The sequence below is a fragment of the Dendrobates tinctorius genome, unplaced genomic scaffold, assembly GCF_039654945.1.
Source record: "Dendrobates tinctorius isolate UK_male_01 unplaced genomic scaffold, ASM3965494v1 ptg000548l, whole genome shotgun sequence".
In the NCBI taxonomy this organism is placed as follows: domain Eukaryota; kingdom Metazoa; phylum Chordata; class Amphibia; order Anura; family Dendrobatidae; genus Dendrobates; species Dendrobates tinctorius.
The window spans coordinates 448,144-470,039 of NW_027362206.1; the positions used below are offsets into that span (position 1 = coordinate 448,144).

At 43.8% G+C, this 21,896-nt stretch overlaps 1 protein-coding gene across 1 annotated transcript in view; it reads left to right on the plus strand.

Moving 5' to 3' along the window:
• LOC141078377 (uncharacterized) overlaps positions 1–15,275 on the plus strand; it is a 156,131-nt gene extending 140,856 nt beyond the window's left edge. The window contains exon 3 of the mRNA XM_073565125.1: positions 12,651–15,275. Coding sequence (XP_073421226.1) covers positions 12,651–13,768 — 1,118 coding nt within the window. The 3' untranslated portion in view covers positions 13,769–15,275. The remainder of the gene's footprint in view (positions 1–12,650) is intronic.
• The last annotated feature ends 6,621 nt before the right edge of the window (positions 15,276–21,896 follow it).

The following is a 21,896-nucleotide window of genomic DNA, read 5'->3' on the forward strand; positions in this document are numbered from 1 at the left end:
AGTATCATCAGCGCAGGAATCCCCAATATTATTTACCTCATGTGTCTCCAGTATCATCAGTACAGGGATCCCCAATATTATTTACCTCATGTGTCTTCAGTATCATCAGCGCAGGAATCCCCAATATTATTTACCTCATGTGTCTCCAGTATCATCAGTACAGGGATCCCCGATATTATTTACCTCATGTGTCTTCAGTATCATCAGCACAGGGATCCCCAATATTATTTACCTCATGTGTCTCCAGTATCATCAGTACAGGGATCCCCAATATTATTTACCTCATGTGTCTTCAGTATCATCAGCACAGGGATCCCCAATATTATTTACCTCATGTGTCTTCAGTATCATCAGCGCAGGAATCCCCAATATTATTTACCTCATGTGTCTCCAGTATCATCAGTACAGGGATCCCCAATATTATTTACCTCATGTGTCTTCAGTATCATCAGCACAGGGATCCCCAATATTATTTACCTCATGTGTCTTCAGTATCATCAGCGCAGGAATCCCCAATATTATTTACCTCATGCGTCTTCAGTATGATCAGCGCAGGGATCCCCATATTATTTACCTCATGTGTCTTCAGTATCATCAGCGCAGGGATCCCCAATATTATTTACCTCATGTGTCTCCAGTATCATCAGCACAGGGATCCCCATATTATTTACCTCATGTGTCTTCAGTATCATCAGCGCAGGGATCCCCAATATTATTTACCTCATGTGTCTCCAGTATCATCAGCACAGGGATCCCCATATTATTTACCTCATGTGTCTTTAGTATCATCAGCGCAGGAATCCCCAATATTATTTACCTCATGCGTCTTCAGTATGATCAGCGCAGGGATCCCCATATTATTTACCTCATGTGTCTTCAGTATGATCAGCGCAGGGATCCCCATATTATTTACCTCATGTGTCTTCAGTATCATCAGCGCAGGAATCCCCAATATTATTTACCTCATGCGTCTTCAGTATGATCAGCGCAGGGATCCCCAATATTATTTACCCCATGTGTCTTCAGTATCATCAGCACAGGGATCCCCAATATTATTTACCCCATGTGTCTTCAGTATCATCAGCACAGGGATCCCCAATATTATTTACCTCATATGTCTTCAGTATCATCAGCGCAGGGATCCCCAATATTATTTATCCTATGTGTCTTCAGTATCATCAGCACAGGGATCCCCAATATGATTTACCTCATGCGTCTTCAGTATGATCAGCGCAGGGATCCCCAATATTATTTACCTCATGTGTCTTCAGTATCATCAGCACAGGGATCCCCAATATTATTTACCCCATGTGTCTTCAGTATCATCAGCACAGGGATCCCCAATATTATTTACCTCATGTGTCTTCAGTATCATCAGCGCAGGGATCCCCAATATTATTTATCCTATGTGTCTTCAGTATCATCAGCACAGGGATCCCCAATATGATTTGCCCCATGTGTCTTCAGTATCATCAGCGCAGGAATCCCCAATATTATTTACCTCATGTGTCTTCAGTATCATCAGCACAGGGATCCCCATATTATTTACCTCATGTGTCTTCAGTATCATCAGCACAGGGATCCCCATATTATTTACCTCATGTGTCTTCAGTATCATCAGCACAGGGATCCCCAATATTATTTACCTCATGTGTCTTCAGTATCATCAGCGCAGGAATCCCCAATATTATTTACCTCATGCGTCTTCAGTATGATCAGCGCAGGGATCCCCATATTATTTACCTCATGTGTCTTCAGTATCATCAGCGCAGGGATCCCCAATATTATTTATCCCATGTGTCTTCAGTATCATCAGCGCAGGAATCCCCAATATTATTTACCTCATGCGTCTTCAGTATCATCAGCGCAGGGATCCCCATATTATTTACCTCATGTGTCTTCAGTATCATCAGCACAGGGATCCCCAATATTATTTACCCCATGTATCTTCAGTATCATCAGCACAGGGATCCCCAATATTATTTACCTCATGTGTCTTCAGTATCATCAGCGCAGGGATCCCCAATATTATTTATCCTATGTGTCTTCAGTATCATCAGCACAGGGATCCCCAATATTATTTGCCCCATGTGTCTTCAGTATCATCAGCGCAGGGATCCCCAATATTATTTACCTCATGCGTCTTCAGTATGATCAGCGCAGGGATCCCCAATATTATTTACCTCATGTGTCTTCAGTATCATCAGCACAGGGATCCCCAATATTATTTACCCCATGTGTCTTCAGTATCATCAGCGCAGGGATCCCCAATATTATTTGCCCCATGTGTCTTCAGTATCATCAGCGCAGGAATCCCCAATATTATTTACCTCATGCGTCTTCAGTATGATCAGCGCAGGGATCCCCAATATTATTTACCCCATGTGTCTTCAGTATCATGAGCGCAGGGATCCCCAATATTATTTACCTCATGTGTCTTCAGTATCATCAGCACAGGGATCCCCAATATTATTTACCCCATGTGTCTTCAGTATCATCAGCGCAGGGATCCCCAATATTATTTACCTCATGTGTCTTCAGTATCATCAGCACAGGGATCCCCAATATTATTTACCTCATGTGTCTTCAGTATCATCAGCACAGGGATCCCCAATATTATTTACCTCATGTGTCTTCAGTATGATCAGCGCAGGGATCCCCAATATTATTTACCCCATGTGTCTTCATTATCATCAGCACAGGGATCCCCAATATTATTTACCTCATGTGTCTTCAGTATCATCAGCACAGGGATCCCCAATATTATTTACCTCATGTGTCTTCAGTATGATCAGCGCAGGGATCCCCAATATTATTTACCTCATGTGTCTTCAGTATCATGAGCGCAGGGATCCCCAATATTATTTACCCCATGTGTCTTCAGTATCATCAGCACAGGGATCCCCAATATTATTTACCCCATGTGTCTTCAGTATCATGAGCGCAGGGATCCCAATATTATTTACCCCATGTGTCTTCAGTATCATCAGCACAGGGATCCCCAATATTATTTACCCCAAGTGTCTTCAATATCATCAGCACAGGGATCCCAATATTATTTACCCCATGTGTCTTCAGTATCATGAGCGCAGGGATCCCCAATATTATTTACCCCATGTGTCTTCAGTATCATCAGCACAGGGAACCCCAATATTATTTACCTCATGTGTCTTCAGTATCATCAGCACAGGGATCCCCAATATTATTTACCCCATGTGTCTTCAGTATCATCAGCGCAGGGATCCCCAATATTATTTACCTCATGTGTCTTCAGTATCATCAGCACAGGGATCCCCAATATTATTTACCCCATGTGTCTTCAGTATCATGAGCGCAGGGATCCCCAATATTATTTACCCCATGTGTCTTCAGTATCATCAGCGCAGGGATCTCCAATATTATTTACCTAATGTGTCTTCAGTATCATCAGCACAGGGATCTCCAATATTATTTACCTAATGTGTCTTCAGTATCATCAGTGCAGGGATCCCCAATATTATTTACCCCATGTGTCTTCTGTATCATCAGCACAGGGATCCCCAATATTATTTACCTCATGTGTCTTCAGTATCATCAGCGCAGGGATCCCCAATATTATTTACCCCATGTGTCTTCAGTATCATGAGCGCAGGGATCCCCAATATTATTTACCCCATGTGTCTTCAGTATCATCAGCACAGGGATCCCCAATATTATTTACCTAATGTGTCTTCAGTATCATCAGCACAGGGATCCCCAATATTATTTACCCCATGTGTCTTCAGTATCATCAGCACAGGGATCTCCAATATTATTTACCTAAAGTGTCTTCAGTATCATCAGCGCAGGGATCCCCAATATTATTTACCTCATGTGTCTTCAGTATCATCAGCGCAGGGATCCCCAATATTATTTACCCCATGTGTCTTCAGTATCATCAGCACAGGGATCCCCAATATTATTTTCCCCATGTGTCTTCAGTATCATCAGCGCAGGGATCCCCAATATAATTTTCCCCATGTGTCTTCAGTATCATCAGCGCAGGGATCCCCAATATTATTTACCCCATGTGTCTTCAGTATCATGAGCGCAGGGATCCCCAATATTATTTGCCCCATGTGTCTTCAGTATCATCAGCGCAGGGATCCCCAATATTATTTACCTCATGTGCCTTCAGTATCATCAGCACAGGGATCCCCAATATTATTTACCCCATGTGTCTTCAGTATCATCAGCACAGGGATCCCCAATATTATTTACCTCATGTGTCTTCAGTATCATCAGCACAGGGATCCCCAATATTATTTACCTCATGTGTCTTCAGTATCATCAGCGCAGGGATCCCCAATATTATTTACCTCATGTGCCTTCAGTATCATGAGCGCAGGGATCCCCAATATTATTTACCCCATGTGTCTTCAGTATCATGAGCGCAGGGATCCCCAATATTATTTTCCCCATGTGTCTTCAGTATCATCAGCGCAGGGATCCCCAATATTATTTACCTCATGTGCCTTCAGTATCATCAGCACAGGGATCCCCAATATTATTTACCCCATGTGTCTTCAGTATCATCAGCACAGGGATCCCCAATATTATTTACCTCATGTGCCTTCAGTATCATCAGCACAGGGATCCCCAATATTATTTACCCCATGTGTCTTCAGTATCATCAGCACAGGGATCCCCAATATTATTTACCTCATGTGCCTTCAGTATCATCAGCACAGGGATCCCCAATATTATTTGCCCCATGTGTCTTCAGTATCATCAGCGCAGGGATCCCCAATATTATTTACCTCATGTATCTTCAGTATCATCAGCGCAGGGATCCCCAATATTATTTACCCCATGTGTCTTCAGTATCATCAGCGCAGGGATCCCCAATATTATTTACCTCATGTGTCTTCAGTATCATCAGCACAGGGATCCCCAATATTATTTACCTCATGTATCTTCAGTATCATCAGCACAGGGATCCCCAATATTATTTACCCCATGTATCTTCAGTATCATCAGCGCAGGGATCCCCAATATTATTTACCTCATGTGTCTTCAGTATCATCAGCACAGGGATCCCCAATATTATTTACCCCATGTGTCTTCAGTATCATGAGCGCAGGGATCCCCAATATTATTTATCCCATGTGTCTTCAGTATCATCAGCACAGGGATCCCCAATATTATTTACCCCATGTGTCTTCAGTATGATCAGCGCAGGGATCCCCAATATAATTTACCCCATGTGTCTTCAGTATCATCAGCGCAGGGATCCCCAATATTATTTACCCCATGTGCCTTCAGTATCATCAGCGCAGGGATCTCCAATATTATTTACCCCATGTGCCTTCAGTATCATCAGCGCAGGGATCCCCAATATTATTTACCTCATGTGTCTTCAGTATCATCAGCACAGGGATCCCCAATATTATTTACCCCATGTGTCTTCAGTATCATGAGCGCAGGGATCCCCAATATTATTTATCCCATGTGTCTTCAGTATCATCAGCACAGGGATCCCCAATATTATTTACCCCATGTGTCTTCAGTATCATCAGCACAGGGATCCCCAATATTATTTACCCCATGTGCCTTCAGTATCATCAGCGCAGGGATCCCCAATATTATTTACCCCATGTGTCTTCAGTATCATCAGCACAGGGATCCCCAATATTATTTACCCCATGTGCCTTCAGTATCATCAGCACAGGGATCCCCAATATTATTTACCCCATGTGCCTTCAGTATCATCAGCGCAGGGATCCCCAATATTATTTACCTCATGTGTCTTCAGTATCATCAGCACAGGGATCCCCAATATTATTTACCTCATGTGTCTTCAGTATGATCAGCGCAGGGATCCCCAATATAATTTACCCCATGTGTCTTCAGTATCATCAGCACAGGGATCCCCAATATTATTTACCCCATGTGCCTTCAGTATCATCAGCGCAGGGATCCCCAATATTATTTACCCCATGTGTCTTCAGTATCATCAGCACAGGGATCCCCAATATTATTTACCCCATGTGCCTTCAGTATCATCAGCGCAGGGATCCCCAATATTATTTACCCCATGTGTCTTCAGTATCATCAGCACAGGGATCCCCAATATTATTTACCCCATGTGCCTTCAGTATCATCAGCACAGGGATCCCCAATATTATTTACCCCATGTGCCTTCAGTATCATCAGCGCAGGGATCCCCAATATTATTTACCTCATGTGTCTTCAGTATCATCAGCACAGGGATCCCCAATATTATTTACCCCATGTGTCTTCAGTATGATCAGCGCAGGGATCCCCAATATAATTTACCCCATGTGTCTTCAGTATCATCAGCACAGGGATCCCCAATATTATTTACCCCATGTGCCTTCAGTATCATCAGCGCAGGGATCCCCAATATTATTTACCCCATGTGTCTTCAGTATCATCAGCACAGGGATCCCCAATATTATTTACCCCATGTGCCTTCAGTATCATCAGCGCAGGGATCCCCAATATTATTTACCCCATGTGTCTTCAGTATCATCAGCACAGGGATCCCCAATATTATTTACCCCATGTGCCTTCAGTATCATCAGCACAGGGATCCCCAATATTATTTACCCCATGTGCCTTCAGTATCATCAGCGCAGGGATCCCCAATATTATTTACCTCATGTGTCTTCAGTATCATCAGCACAGGGATCCCCAATATTATTTACCCCATGTGTCTTCAGTATCATGAGCGCAGGGATTCCCATATTATTTACCACATGTGTCTTCAGTATCATGAGCGCAGGGATCCCCAATATTATTTACCCCATGTGCCTTCAGTATCATCAGCGCAGGAATCCCCAATATTATTTACCCCATGTGTCTTCAGTATCATCAGCACAGGGATCCCCAATATTATTTACCCCATGTGTCTTCAGTATCATGAGCGCAGGGATCCCCAATATTATTTACCCCATGTGTCTTCAGTATCATGAGCGCAGGGATCCCCAATATTATTTACCCCATGTGTCTTCAGTATCATGAGCGCAGGGATTCCCATATTATTTACCACATGTGTCTTCAGTATCATGAGCGCAGGGATCCCCAATATTATTTACCCCATGTGCCTTCAGTATCATCAGCGCAGGGATCCCCAATATTATTTACCTCATGTGTCTTCAGTATCATCAGCACAGGGATCCCCAATATTATTTACCCCATGTGCCTTCAGTATCATCAGCACAGGGATCCCCAATATTATTTGCCCCATGTGTCTTCAGTATCATCAGCACAGGGATCCCCAATATTATTTGCCCCATGTGTCTTCAGTATCATCAGCACAGGGATCCCCAATATTATTTACCTCATGTGCCTTCAGTATCATCAGCGCAGGGATCCCCAATATTATTTACCTCATGTGCCTTCAGTATCATCAGCACAGGGATCCCCAATATTATTTGCCCCATGTGTCTTCAGTATCATCAGCACAGGGATCCCCAATATTATTTACCCCATGTGTCTTCATTATCATCACCACAGGGATCCCCAATATTATTTACCCCATGTGTCTTCAGTATCATCAGCGCAGGGATCCCCAATATTATTTACCCCATGTGCCTTCAGTATCATCAGCGCAGGGATCCCCAATATTATTTACCCCATGTGTCTTCAGTATCATCAGCACAGGGATCCCCAATATTATTTACCCCATGTGTCTTCAGTATCATGAGCGCAGGGATCCCCAATATTATTTACCCCATGTGTCTTCAGTATCATGAGCGCAGGGATTCCCATATTATTTACCACATGTGTCTTCAGTATCATGAGCGCAGGGATCCCCAATATAATTTACCCCATGTGTCTTCAGTATCATCAGCACAGGGATCCCCAATATTATTTACCCCATGTGCCTTCAGTATCATCAGCGCAGGGATCCCCAATATTATTTACCCCATGTGTCTTCAGTATCATCAGCACAGGGATCCCCAATATTATTTACCCCATGTGCCTTCAGTATCATCAGCGCAGGGATCCCCAATATTATTTACCCCATGTGTCTTCAGTATCATCAGCACAGGGATCCCCAATATTATTTACCCCATGTGCCTTCAGTATCATCAGCACAGGGATCCCCAATATTATTTACCCCATGTGCCTTCAGTATCATCAGCGCAGGGATCCCCAATATTATTTACCTCATGTGTCTTCAGTATCATCAGCACAGGGATCCCCAATATTATTTACCCCATGTGTCTTCAGTATGATCAGCGCAGGGATCCCCAATATAATTTACCCCATGTGTCTTCAGTATCATCAGCACAGGGATCCCCAATATTATTTACCCCATGTGCCTTCAGTATCATCAGCGCAGGGATCCCCAATATTATTTACCCCATGTGTCTTCAGTATCATCAGCACAGGGATCCCCAATATTATTTACCCCATGTGCCTTCAGTATCATCAGCGCAGGGATCCCCAATATTATTTACCCCATGTGTCTTCAGTATCATCAGCACAGGGATCCCCAATATTATTTACCCCATGTGCCTTCAGTATCATCAGCACAGGGATCCCCAATATTATTTACCCCATGTGCCTTCAGTATCATCAGCGCAGGGATCCCCAATATTATTTACCTCATGTGTCTTCAGTATCATCAGCACAGGGATCCCCAATATTATTTACCCCATGTGTCTTCAGTATCATGAGCGCAGGGATTCCCATATTATTTACCACATGTGTCTTCAGTATCATGAGCGCAGGGATCCCCAATATTATTTACCCCATGTGCCTTCAGTATCATCAGCGCAGGAATCCCCAATATTATTTACCCCATGTGTCTTCAGTATCATCAGCACAGGGATCCCCAATATTATTTACCCCATGTGTCTTCAGTATCATGAGCGCAGGGATCCCCAATATTATTTACCCCATGTGTCTTCAGTATCATGAGCGCAGGGATTCCCATATTATTTACCACATGTGTCTTCAGTATCATGAGCGCAGGGATCCCCAATATTATTTACCCCATGTGCCTTCAGTATCATCAGCGCAGGGATCCCCAATATTATTTACCTCATGTGTCTTCAGTATCATCAGCACAGGGATCCCCAATATTATTTACCCCATGTGCCTTCAGTATCATCAGCACAGGGATCCCCAATATTATTTGCCCCATGTGTCTTCAGTATCATCAGCACAGGGATCCCCAATATTATTTGCCCCATGTGTCTTCAGTATCATCAGCACAGGGATCCCCAATATTATTTACCTCATGTGCCTTCAGTATCATCAGCGCAGGGATCCCCAATATTATTTACCTCATGTGCCTTCAGTATCATCAGCACAGGGATCCCCAATATTATTTGCCCCATGTGTCTTCAGTATCATCAGCACAGGGATCCCCAATATTATTTACCCCATGTGTCTTCATTATCATCACCACAGGGATCCCCAATATTATTTACCCCATGTGTCTTCAGTATCATCAGCGCAGGGATCCCCAATATTATTTACCCCATGTGCCTTCAGTATCATCAGCGCAGGGATCCCCAATATTATTTACCCCATGTGTCTTCAGTATCATCAGCACAGGGATCCCCAATATTATTTACCCCATGTGTCTTCAGTATCATGAGCGCAGGGATCCCCAATATTATTTACCCCATGTGTCTTCAGTATCATGAGCGCAGGGATTCCCATATTATTTACCACATGTGTCTTCAGTATCATGAGCGCAGGGATCCCCAATATTATTTACCCCATGTGCCTTCAGTATCATCAGCGCAGGGATCCCCAATATTATTTACCTCATGTGTCTTCAGTATCATCAGCACAGGGATCCCCAATATTATTTACCCCATGTGCCTTCAGTATCATCAGCACAGGGCTCCCCAATATTATTTGCCCCATGGGTCTTCAGTATCATCAGCACAGGGATCCCCAATATTATTTGCCCCATGTGTCTTCAGTATCATCAGCACAGGGATCCCCAATATTATTTACCTCATGTGCCTTCAGTATCATCAGCGCAGGGATCCCCAATATTATTTACCTCATGTGCCTTCAGTATCATCAGCACAGGGATCCCCAATATTATTTGCCCCATGTGTCTTCAGTATCATCAGCACAGGGATCCCCAATATTATTTACCCCATGTGTCTTCATTATCATCACCACAGGGATCCCCAATATTATTTACCCCATGTGTCTTCAGTATCATCAGCGCAGGGATCCCCAATATTATTTACCCCATGTGCCTTCAGTATCATCAGCGCAGGGATCCCCAATATTATTTACCCCATGTGCCTTCAGTATCATCAGCACAGGGATCCCCAATATTATTTACCCCATGTGTCTTCAGTATCATGAGCGCAGGGATTCCCATATTATTTACCCCATGTGCCTTCAGTATCATCAGCGCAGGGATCCCCAATATTATTTACCTCATGTGTCTTCAGTATCATCAGCACAGGGATCCCCAATATTATTTACCTCATGTGTCTTCAGTATCATCAGCACAGGGATCCCCAATATTATTTACCCCATGTGTCTTCAGTATCATCAGCACAGGGATCCCCAATATTATTTACCCCATGTGCCTTCATTATCATCACCACAGGGATCCCCAATATTATTTACCCCATGTGTCTTCAGTATCATCAGCGCAGGGATCCCCAATATTATTTACCCCATGTGCCTTCAGTATCATCAGCGCAGGGATCCCCAATATTATTTACCCCATGTGCCTTCAGTATCATCAGCGCAGGGATCCCCAATATTATTTACCCCATGTGCCTTCAGTATCATCAGCACAGGGATCCCCAATATTATTTACCCCATGTGCCTTCAGTATCATCAGCACAGGGATCCCCAATATTATTTACCCCATGTGCCTTCAGTATCATCAGCGCAGGGATCCCCAATATTATTTACCTCATGTGTCTTCAGTATCATCAGCACAGGGATCCCCAATATTATTTACCTCATGTGTCTTCAGTATCATCAGCACAGGGATCCCCAATATTATTTACCCCATGTGTCTTCAGTATCATCAGCACAGGGATCCCCAATATTATTTACCCCATGTGCCTTCAGTATCATCAGCACAGGGATCCCCAATATTATTTGCCCCATGTGTCTTCAGTATCATCAGCACAGGGATCCCCAATATTATTTACCTCATGTGCCTTCAGTATCATCAGCGCAGGGATCCCCAATATTATTTACCCCATGTGCCTTCAGTATCATCAGCACAGGGATCCCCAATATTATTTGCCCCATGTGTCTTCAGTATCATCAGCACAGGGATCCCCAATATTATTTACCCCATGTGTCTTCAGTATCATCAGCGCAGGGATCCCCAATATTATTTACCCCATGTGTCTTCAGTATCATCAGCGCAGGGATCCCCAATATTATTTATCCCATGTGCCATAGAAAAAAGCAAACACTGCTGGCACACGTGCAAAAGGTCAGAGGCAGCAGAGGTGAGAAATACTGGAAAATCATTCCCTCACTTGCCCACCATTTATAGAAGGGCTGGTTGTGTAGTATTAGGAATGCACAAGCTTGGATAGGGCGCCAGTCAGACAGATAAGTGTAGTGCACCGTGTGGGGCTTACAGCCTAGAGTGATGCCAGTACTATTATAAGGTGGGCTGCCCAGCACTTTATACGTGCTCCCCAAAAGGACAAATGCCTGAATTCCCCATGCAAACACTAAAGGGCCTGGCTGCGCCCTGCAAAATATGAAAAATATGTGACAAAAAAATGCATAAAATACATGTGGTATTGGTCGATACTTTGGTAAAAAAACGCAACCTCACAACCAGCATCAATGGCCCTTAATATGTTGGGAGTCCCTACACTAAAAATTCAAAGCATTCACAGAAAAGGACATGAAATTCACAAAACATCAAAGAAAAAATGCCCTCGACTTTATAAAAATATTCAGGATTGAGAGTCCTCAGTAGTTGATACCTTTTAATGGCTAACTGAAAAGATGGTAATACATTGCAAGCTTTCGAGACTACTCAGGTCTCTTCATCAGGCTAGACTAATACAAAATCTGAAGTCACATATTTATGCACAATACAGCCTAGAAAAAATGCAATAGATAAGACAAGTGACGTGAAGCAGAACTATCAATATGGGAGAGGGAGAAACATAAATATAAACATTGGACCAGTTCATAGATAAGGAGTCTGGATGTTTTATGGTCCTCTGATTGGGGTCTAGTTCTGTGTTCTCGACTTTATAAGCACTCGTTAACAATATTAAAATTATTGCTGATGAAGCAAGCACTTGAATACGGAGCACCTATGGACGCGGTTGGTGCCTGTTATGAATGGTCGGTGTGAATGGCTGATTGATCAGTATTTTGCACCTGTGCGGCCTTGGCCATTATCATTGCAGTCGGCTGAATCCTGGAGAGCATTTAATATTGTAACCTGGATTTCTGTTGGAAATTGTTCAGTGTTGCCAGGTTTAGCCAGGCCCTTTTTGTGTTGGTTTGGGGAGTTTGGGAGATAGTCCGTGTGGGGTGCATTTATACCGTGCTGGGCAGCCCATTTGATCTAATAGTTTTAAAGACAGGATCCCAGATTTTTACCCATACATGTTGCCTTAATCACATGTGATAATTAAACATTGCAATCTTCTTTTTTCTCCAATCTTCTTTTTTCTCAGTACCACCAAACATTCATCTAACGAGAGATGCACAGAACCTGGAAAGGATCGACCTTGTGAATAATGCTTCACTCCAGACTCCAAAGCGACGAAATCGCAGAACCATATGTGAGCCCATGAAGATGCCCAGAACCTTGTCAGTAGAAATTCCATTGCCTGTATCGCCTGGCCAGCACAGAAGCCTTCTACATACTAACTCCTGCTTTGGCAGAATGGACTGCAAGGATGGCCTGGAGTTGATCCCAGCTATGAGTTCCAGCTCGTATATCTGTATTGAGTGTGGACAGAGCTTCTCTCAGGAGGTTCCATATGTTGACCACCAGAAGTCACACAGCCCCATATGTCGGGAGCTTGACTCTACTGTTGCTGGGAGCAGCACTTTCTGTGATGGAAGTGGTTCTATGGTACAAACTCAGGAGCAAAAGAAAACAGGCAGAGAGTTTGTGTGTATGGATTGTGGGAAAACCTTTATTGGGAAATCCAATCTTATAGTCCATCGGAGAACACACACAGGAGAGAAGCCATATGGATGCTTCTTTTGTGGGAAGCACTTTGGCAGAAGTTCTGTGCTAAGAAAACACGAACGAATCCACACCGGAGAGAAACCGTACACTTGTATCTACTGTGGGAAGCAGTTCAGTCAGAATTCAGGACTGAAGAACCATGAGAGAATACATACTGGGGAGAAGCCGTATGCATGCATAGAGTGCGGGAGGAGATTCAGTCAGAGTGCGGATCTGATGGTTCATTATAGGACTCACACGGGGGAGAAACCATTTATATGTATTGAGTGTGGAAATAGCTTTATTCGCAGCTCAGACCTCGTCATACACCAAAGAACGCACTCTGGGATTAAACCATTCACATGCACTGAATGTGGCAAATGCTTTAGTCAGAGGTCCCAAATTATAAGGCACAGAAGAACTCATACAGGCGAGAGGCCATTTGCCTGTGATGTCTGTGCCAAAAGCTTTATCCTGAGCTCTGAGCTGAAGAAACATCACCGGGTTCACACAGGGGAGAAGCCGTATAAGTGTAAGGAGTGCGGGAAGTCCTTCCGGCACTGCTCTAACATGAGCCGACATCAGAAGATGCATGTAGAGATTGAGCTTCTTTAGATTTGTTACCATCCAATTGTCTGTTGTCTTAGCGATGTTCTTGTGCCAAGCAGCAAATCCGTGACAGAAAGGACTGAGATGCCGAGCACCTGGCAACTACTGCTATGACCAGAACGTTCCCCACTGCTTTTCTTATTCTGTGTCTGAATAATCTTCCCACGTTGGTCACTAAAGTTACAGGAAGTTAACCTACATTTTTAAATGCACATAATTGTGGGGGTTTTTTTTGGACTTTTTGTTTCTGAGAATAAATATTTATTGCTTGAAATGTTCAGAACCATCATTCAGGCGATCCACAGTCACCGCTTCATTATCATTCCACTTCCATTGTTTCTTGTAGATTCTCATCAAATAACTTGATTGTATACACTGGTATGACAGCTCTCCCCGTTAATTTCGTGACCATTAATAGGGAAGTAGTGGCCCTGTTTCAAGAAATAAAACGTAGAGCCCTGCTAAGTTCACTAAAGTGATCCTCCAATGGGGTGCTGCAAAGTGACTAGACATTTATCATATTTGGTCACCCCACCTGGTGATCACAATTTGCCTTCCTCTGCTTCCTCCAATGAGACTGGCATGTGGCCTTCTGCCCCTGACATGACCTCCAAGGTGTCATAAGGAGCAATGATCTAACCAACTCTTATGGTGGTATGGTGCAGTTTTAACCCTACACTCCTCATTCTTCTGCAGTGGCCATTGTGACGGTGGTGAGTGTTAACCCCCTGCACCACTGTGTGGGCTTACCCTGGAGGGGCTTAACTAAGTTTCTACCTTGTCTTCACTAGTGCCTCTGATGATGAACTTAGGCTTGCCCATTAGGGTAGCCACAAGGTGTCACTCAAGGGCAGTGCCGGACTTGCAGCAGCTGACCGAGGGATCAAGACAGGGATATGAGGCACTGAGGGAGTAAGCAGAGATGTGGTCAGGAAGTCCGAGGCAGGCAGCACAGGTTCAGAATAAGAAAGGTCAGGAGTGGAGAGGTCAGAGAGAATGAAGTTTGTTCGGTAACAGAAGAGTCGATACAAACATGCATTTAGACAGAACATTAGTGGCGGACTACTGCTAGAGCCTAAGTTCAGGCAGGGTGAGGAGGGTGCAGATGTTTAATTTATCCAATGCTGGCAGAACATAGGTCAGAGAAGTTAAACTCTGCAGGACTTACAGGGGTTAAATTCCCGCAAAGTCTAGCCGCGACTCCATATAGCTAGGTGGAGATTCTTCAGCAAGATGAGGACGCAGCAGTGCTGTGAATGCTGCAAGAGGTAGTACAACGTGATGGACTGAGACTGAGAGGAGCAGAGCGGTGAGTGCAATGAGTAGGACAGCGCTGAGAAAGTGTGCAAGTTACCACTGTGACAGCCATCTTGGATGGAGGAGGACTGGAATACAAATATGAATGGGGAAGACTGCAAGAGGGAAACAGGTACGGAGACTATACATAACAAATGTCCAATATAGAGTCACTGCACACGTGGATTTTTGCAAAAGTGAAATATTTTTATTTAACGGTGAAGAAGCGACAACTTTTTGACGTTTCGGCCTCACAACGGCCTTAATCATATAGTCGCCCTTTTAGAGAAGAGAGGTTGTAGTCACTGGGAGAATAGTTTCACTGTTAGGAATTATTTTAAGAGTCAATGGATTATCCTTTATGACAAGTGATTCCAGATTAATCCACCACTGCCACCAATGATTGCAATTTATTTTGGGCTCACTTACTTACCTTTGGATCCTCTGGAATCACTTGTCATAAAGGATAATCCATTGACTCTTAAAATAATTCCTAACAGTGAAACTATTCTCCCGGTGACTACAACCTCTCTTCTCTAAAAGGGCGACTATATGATTAAGGCCGTTGTGAGGCCGAAACGTCAAAAAGTTGTCGCTTCTTCACCATTAAATAAAAATATTTCACTTTTGCAAAAATCCACGTGTGCAGTGACTCTATATCGGACTTATGATAGTGGGACCACGGGTTCCCTTTTCACTAGCACCGTATATTCACAGCATTTGGTCGATTGCTAACCATCTCTACTATCCTATACATAACAAATGTCACTTTTCATTGCCAGTATAGAAGGTCACTTCAGAAATCGACAGATGAAGAGAAAGTTTAATTTGCAAAACCAAAAAACCCTTCAAAGCTTATTACTATTACAAACCGAACTAATTTATTTCGAAAGAAAAAAAATCTCAAACCGAGTAGATTAAGAATTGAAAAAGTTCTGCTCAGTAAAAGGGATTCTATGATGAGGTCTAGGAACATTTCTGGGCTTCTCTCCTCGAATGTGAGAGATGAATGCCCATTTATGTGAGCGGACCAGGGCCGTTAACTGACCATTTATCGATTATATCTAAGTTCAGTGACTTATTTATGCACCGAAAGATTATTAACCATTACCATGATCGTTCTGTGCACATAAAATGTTACCACCTGTCTATACCGAGCCAATAGATAACTATAACCATAGCGATCATAATGAAAGATTCTGTCACCTGATAAGTGAACGTTTTGCTGATTTGGTAGGAGATTTCTGATTCTCTACACTCATCCACAAAGTAGGAGCATGTGCTGGAATTTCTCCCCTCAAACAAATTTCTTATATTCAAGAGATCTCATTGTGTTCATAAATTACTTAAAGATTTTCATAAAAGGTAACTCGACAAAAATGTCTGATGAAGTTTGAAAACATTATTAATAGAGTTCCATTGAGATTTGGCTAGAGGAGATGAGGAAACCAATTGAAAGCAAAAACATTTTCTTCAACGTTGAATATGCAAATCGGTTACAATTTCTTCAGGAAATTTGATTTGCAATAAATCTTTTGTATGTGAATGGAACGTGCATTATTATGCTCTAGTGTCTTATAAGAGCCTAGGGCATAATAGAAGTAGGTTAAAACCAATTACACTCACTTGTACCGCTGTGCAGGCCCTCACCAGTCTCTTCTCCAGACCATCTTCAGCACCTCCTGTACTGTAACTTCATGGTTATTGTACTCTGGGGTAATGAATAGAGATAAGCGAACTTGTTTGAAAAACGATCACCAATCTCAAATTCGGCACCAACGTAGCACATTCAAATTCGTGTTCAGTTTCCCCGAGCATTTTTCCTCAAAGTCGGCAAAATTCCGTCACAGTTCGGTAAATGATCACTCCTTCCAAATATTATTCTGAATCTGGACCCTACTATTCATCTGTCTCCACACCCTTCATGCACATGATAACTGCACTTGATACTTGTCTATTGCACTGATGACCGGATCATGCAGCTTTATATGAAAATCCCTATTATAATTGCCAGACCTGAATTAACAAGCATTTCTCACCTACTGTGTCCCCCCATTTCCTTGTAGATTGTAAGCTTGCGAGCAGGGACCTCACTCCTAATGTCACTGTTTGAATTGTCTTAACTTGTATTGAATTTATTGTCTGTACATGTCCCCGCTTAATTGTAAAGTGCTGCGGAATATGTTGGTGCTATATAAATAAAAATTATTATTATTATTAATTATTATTAATGATCGCGTTTCCACTAATGCTTTTGTTTTCACTTTGTCTATGATAGTGGTGCTGTACGATGAGTGGTGTGGATGGGGGGACATGTTTTATGAGGGTAGGGGATGTGTCTATGGCCGGGGTCAGACTTGCGAGAAACTCACACGAGTCTCACGTCAATACTCAGGACCAGAGTGTGCGGCTGCATAGAAATACATGCAGCCGGACGCTCCTCCATGAGTGCCAGCAGCAGTGCCAGGTATTGACATGCGAGACTCGTGCGAGTTTCTCGCAAGTCTGTCCCCGGCCTTAGTCAGAAGAGATGCGTAGTGTATTTTTTCTTTTTTAAAAAATGTTTTTCTTTCCTTTAATAACTTAATGTGTATCCATTCCGGCAGCCAATCAGGGCGCAGAAACCATCCACAACATCATGTCACAAGGTCTTCTGTGATTGGCTGCTGAAGTTACATGCACCTGTCCATATAAAAAGTGGACATCTTGCTTTTCTGTCGCCATTTTCTCAGTGTCACAGACAGTGCAGAGAGGTTGCTCCTGCTGCTGATAGAGGACTTGTTAGTTAAATAGTTAGATAGATAGGATGCCATCCAGTGTAAAAAACGATCTTCCAGATTCTAACAGCCTGGAGACTGTATTTGCTAATCCAAATTGTTTGTGATAAAACCATGTTGCAGTGAGGAATCAGTAGAGATGAGTGAACCTTTCAAGGTTTGGTTTGGTTCGCCAACCGTCCTGATGTTCGGTGAACGTTCCCGAACCTCATTACATTTAATGGGAGGCCTAACTAAATGTGTACACAACACTTAAGGTATGACAAAAAGATTCCCAAACAGCTATAATTAGGGGCATACACTATAATAAGTGGCATCGATTGACCCACAGTAGAAATTTGCAAATGGCACAGTAGCAGTCAGCCATGGGCCATGCATGAGGTGTCAGGGACTGGGCCAGCAGTTACAGCTTTGAAATTAAGTTTCAATGAAGACCTGCTGGTTAAGAGAGTGGTGTAAGCCATCTTTGCTGGGAGCTCTGATACCTCATGCAACAGGTTTTTCTATCCCCAGCCACACTCAGATGGCGCAAAAATAAGATTCATAGAGTACTATTGGTAGAAAAATGTAAGGATAGTATCACAGGTAATTGAATGAAAGTAAGTGCAGGCCTGCCTGTCTGGGAACCCTGCTTCTACAGGCAACACACATGAACGAGACACAACTTGGAGTCTTTACTTTTCAAAAAATTATTGTTACACACCAGTAAAGTGGCATCAATTTCCACAGAGTAGAAACCGTATAATAGGCCTCTGACACACCTTCCTCTATAGGCAACCCACCAGATGGAGACCCAACTTTGAGTTTCCACATTTCAAAAAATTGTTTGTAACATCTGCAACAGTAGCATTGTAGCAACAGCAGGAACAGAAGACACCACAAAGATGACACAGACTGCAATAATGCAAAATCACTGCATGAAACTAAAAACTTGGCCGTCGCCTAGTCTGCCCAGTCTGTGACTGGGGTGCAAAAGTCATTGGAGATACTGAATAAGACTTGTTCATTTTCATGAAAGTTAGGCTGCCTTCACTTTCACGTGATAGCTGGATGTGCTTATCCATCAGGACACCAGCAGTGCTGAAGACAGGTTCTGAGAGAACGCTGGTTGCCGGGCATGAAAAAACCTCCAAGGGGTGACAGATGAGCTCAGGCCACTCTTCAATTTTTGAAAACCACAATGCAAAACGGTCCAAATTCCCCCTGATGGCATTTATACTGAGTTCAAGGTACTCCTGCACCATCAGCTTCAGTCGCTTACAACGTGGTCTAAAAAAAGTGTGAAATGACTCAAAGAAAATGCTTATGTTACTTACACTGCTGCTAATGTTCTTGCGATGATGCCTTGACGTTTCCGGGGTTGGAACTCTAAAACTGTGATGCACATAGTGCGCCTCACTGCTCTCTTGGGGAAAACCAAGCTTAAGATTGTCCACAAGCGTATTTTGATACTCCAGCATGCGCGCATCCCTTTCCAAGGGCGAAGCATCTGGCAAAATTTACTCTTGTACCATGGACCTAACAGAGTGACAACCCAGTAGTCAGCATTATTTCTAACCCTAAAAATATGGGCATAGTGAAGATAGTACAGCAAGAAGGTGCTCAAGTGTCAAGTGCTTCCATAAGCTCCAAGTCCATAGTATGTTGGTGGCGGGGTAACTCTCAAGGTTGCTTCCTCCATCCCTTCACGCCAACCATGGACAGAGAGGAGATCATTATCCTCTTCTTCTTCTCCTGACTGGTAGCCATCCAGCAGCTCTTCCTCCTTAATTTGTTCCTCGGCTCCTGCCCCTTCACTAACAATTTGTCTGGTACCACAAGCCCCCTTGGCACTCGACTGTGCAACGACAGTCCAGAACTGAGATATTTTTATCCCTTTCACATCCTCCTCTGCTTCCACCTCTTTCTCTGGGACCACTACCTCCTCGCGGAGAGTATTCAAAGTGTGCTCCAGCAAATAGATGACCGGAATAGTGATGTTAATGACGGCATAGTCTGTGCTAACCATCTTAGTAGCCATTTCAAAACTGCAAAAGGGTGCAGAGGTCCTTCACTTGTGCCTATTCTGCAGTCATGATTTGCACCACGTCCATACTACTTTATTCCAGGCTATGCAAAGGAGCGTACTGCACTAGTGCTCATTGCTGCTGTCATAGTTGCTACAACATGTGCAGAGTGTAATTCCACCATGTAGAAACATCACAAATCAAATGGTTAACTAGCGGGCTGGAAGACCAATGTAGCAATATCAGTTGATGACCTGGGGGGGTGATTGTCGGAAGTGAGCACACAGCAACCATGCTTTCTGCAGCAGCGCATCCAGGATTGGATATTGACGTAGAAAATGCTGTACCACCAGGTTGAAGACGCAAGCTATGCAAGCCACATGTGTGAGTTTGCCCCGGCGTAGGGTGGCCACCAAGTTTGCATCATTATTGCACATGGCCTGTATAGCTGTCTTCAACTTTGGAGCTGTCTGTGATCTCAAAAGCATATTGTTTTAAAACTGCCTGATTGCGGTGTGTCCTGGCCGCACAGTACGGAGGTAGGGGATTAGGGGATTCTCTCTGCACTTTTGGAACATGTGAATCATTAAGTGAGATGTTGAGGGCACAGGTGGAGGCCCTAGAGGAGGTGGAGGACCCAGAAGCAGTGGCAGAAGTGTTAGATACAGAGTTTTGTCCCGCAAACATTGGGGATTCCAAGACTTGTGGAGCAGTCCCTTGACAGCCTGCATCGACAGCCATTAGAGTCACCCAGTGCCCAGTCAACAACATGTAATGCCACTGCCCATGTTTGTGTCAGTGTTGAAATGCACAGACATACATTTTTTTGAGAGAGCAGGTGATGTTGTCAGCGCATTGCTGGTGTAGCGCAGGCACAGATTTTTTAGAGACGTAATGGCGACTGGGCAGCTGGTACTGGGAGACTGCAGTGGCCATCATCTTTTGGAAACCGTCTGTGTAAACCAGGCGGATTGGCAGCATTTCCGTACCCAACAGATTGGAGATGGTGGAGTTCAATCTCTTAGCTTTGGCTTATGTAGGAGGAAACATTCTTTTACATGACCACAACTGGAAGACTGAGGGCTGGCTGCTGTGCTGAGAAAGGGTGAAGTAGGGTGAACAGGACAAACAGCTGGGCTAAGAGTGTGGTACATGTAGAGATGTTATGGTGGATTGAGAAACATGTGTTGTACTAGGTGACACAAAAACAGCAGGCATGTCCACTTCCTTAAAAGCTGACAGGCTCTCACTCACCCTAACTGTAGGAGGTAAACAATTACTTTCTGCAGCCGGAGACCTGTGTGAGAGCACTTAGCATGGTGACAAAGGAGGAAGAAGCAGCAGATGCGGTTGATTGGACAGCCGGTGCTTGGCGAGATATGCTAGTTGGCATTTTAGCGCAGTAAAATTGTGACACTAAGACATATTGATCGTGAATGTGCCGGTCATGCATGTAGTTGTCAAATTATTGCAATTTTTGCCTCTATTGAGTTTATTTCTGCAAATTTGGCAAATATTGTGTTATGTTCAAACCCAACATAGTGGTAGCAGTGGTGTAATGTGTGACCCCTGTGTAATTCAGGCGATCTGAATGCAGCAGCGGAGACAACAGGCGGATCAACAATCTACTTCTACTTTATTTACTTAACAGGGTTAAATGCAAGAAGGATTATTATTATCACAGATACATTGCACAAGAACAATATTCACAGTATAATTCCCAGGCTACAGTGTCACGTCGCTGTCAGACTCAGGGCCTGCTGTTCCGGCTTCGGCCACTAGGAGGCGCCGGACTGGCACGTCGCCGCCAGACTTGGGGCCTGCTGGTCTGGCTTCGGTCACTAGGAGGTGCCGGACTGACACATCGCCGCCCAACTCGGGGCCTGCTGTTCCGGTCTCGACCACTAGGAGGCGCCGGACCGTAGCGTCGCCGTCATACTTGGGGATGGCTGTTCCTACCTTGGCCACTGGGAGGCGCCGTGGTTCGCCCCTGGGTGAGGCTGGTGACAGAGGAGAGACTCCTGCGCAGGCATCTGATGCGCGCAGGCTCCGCCC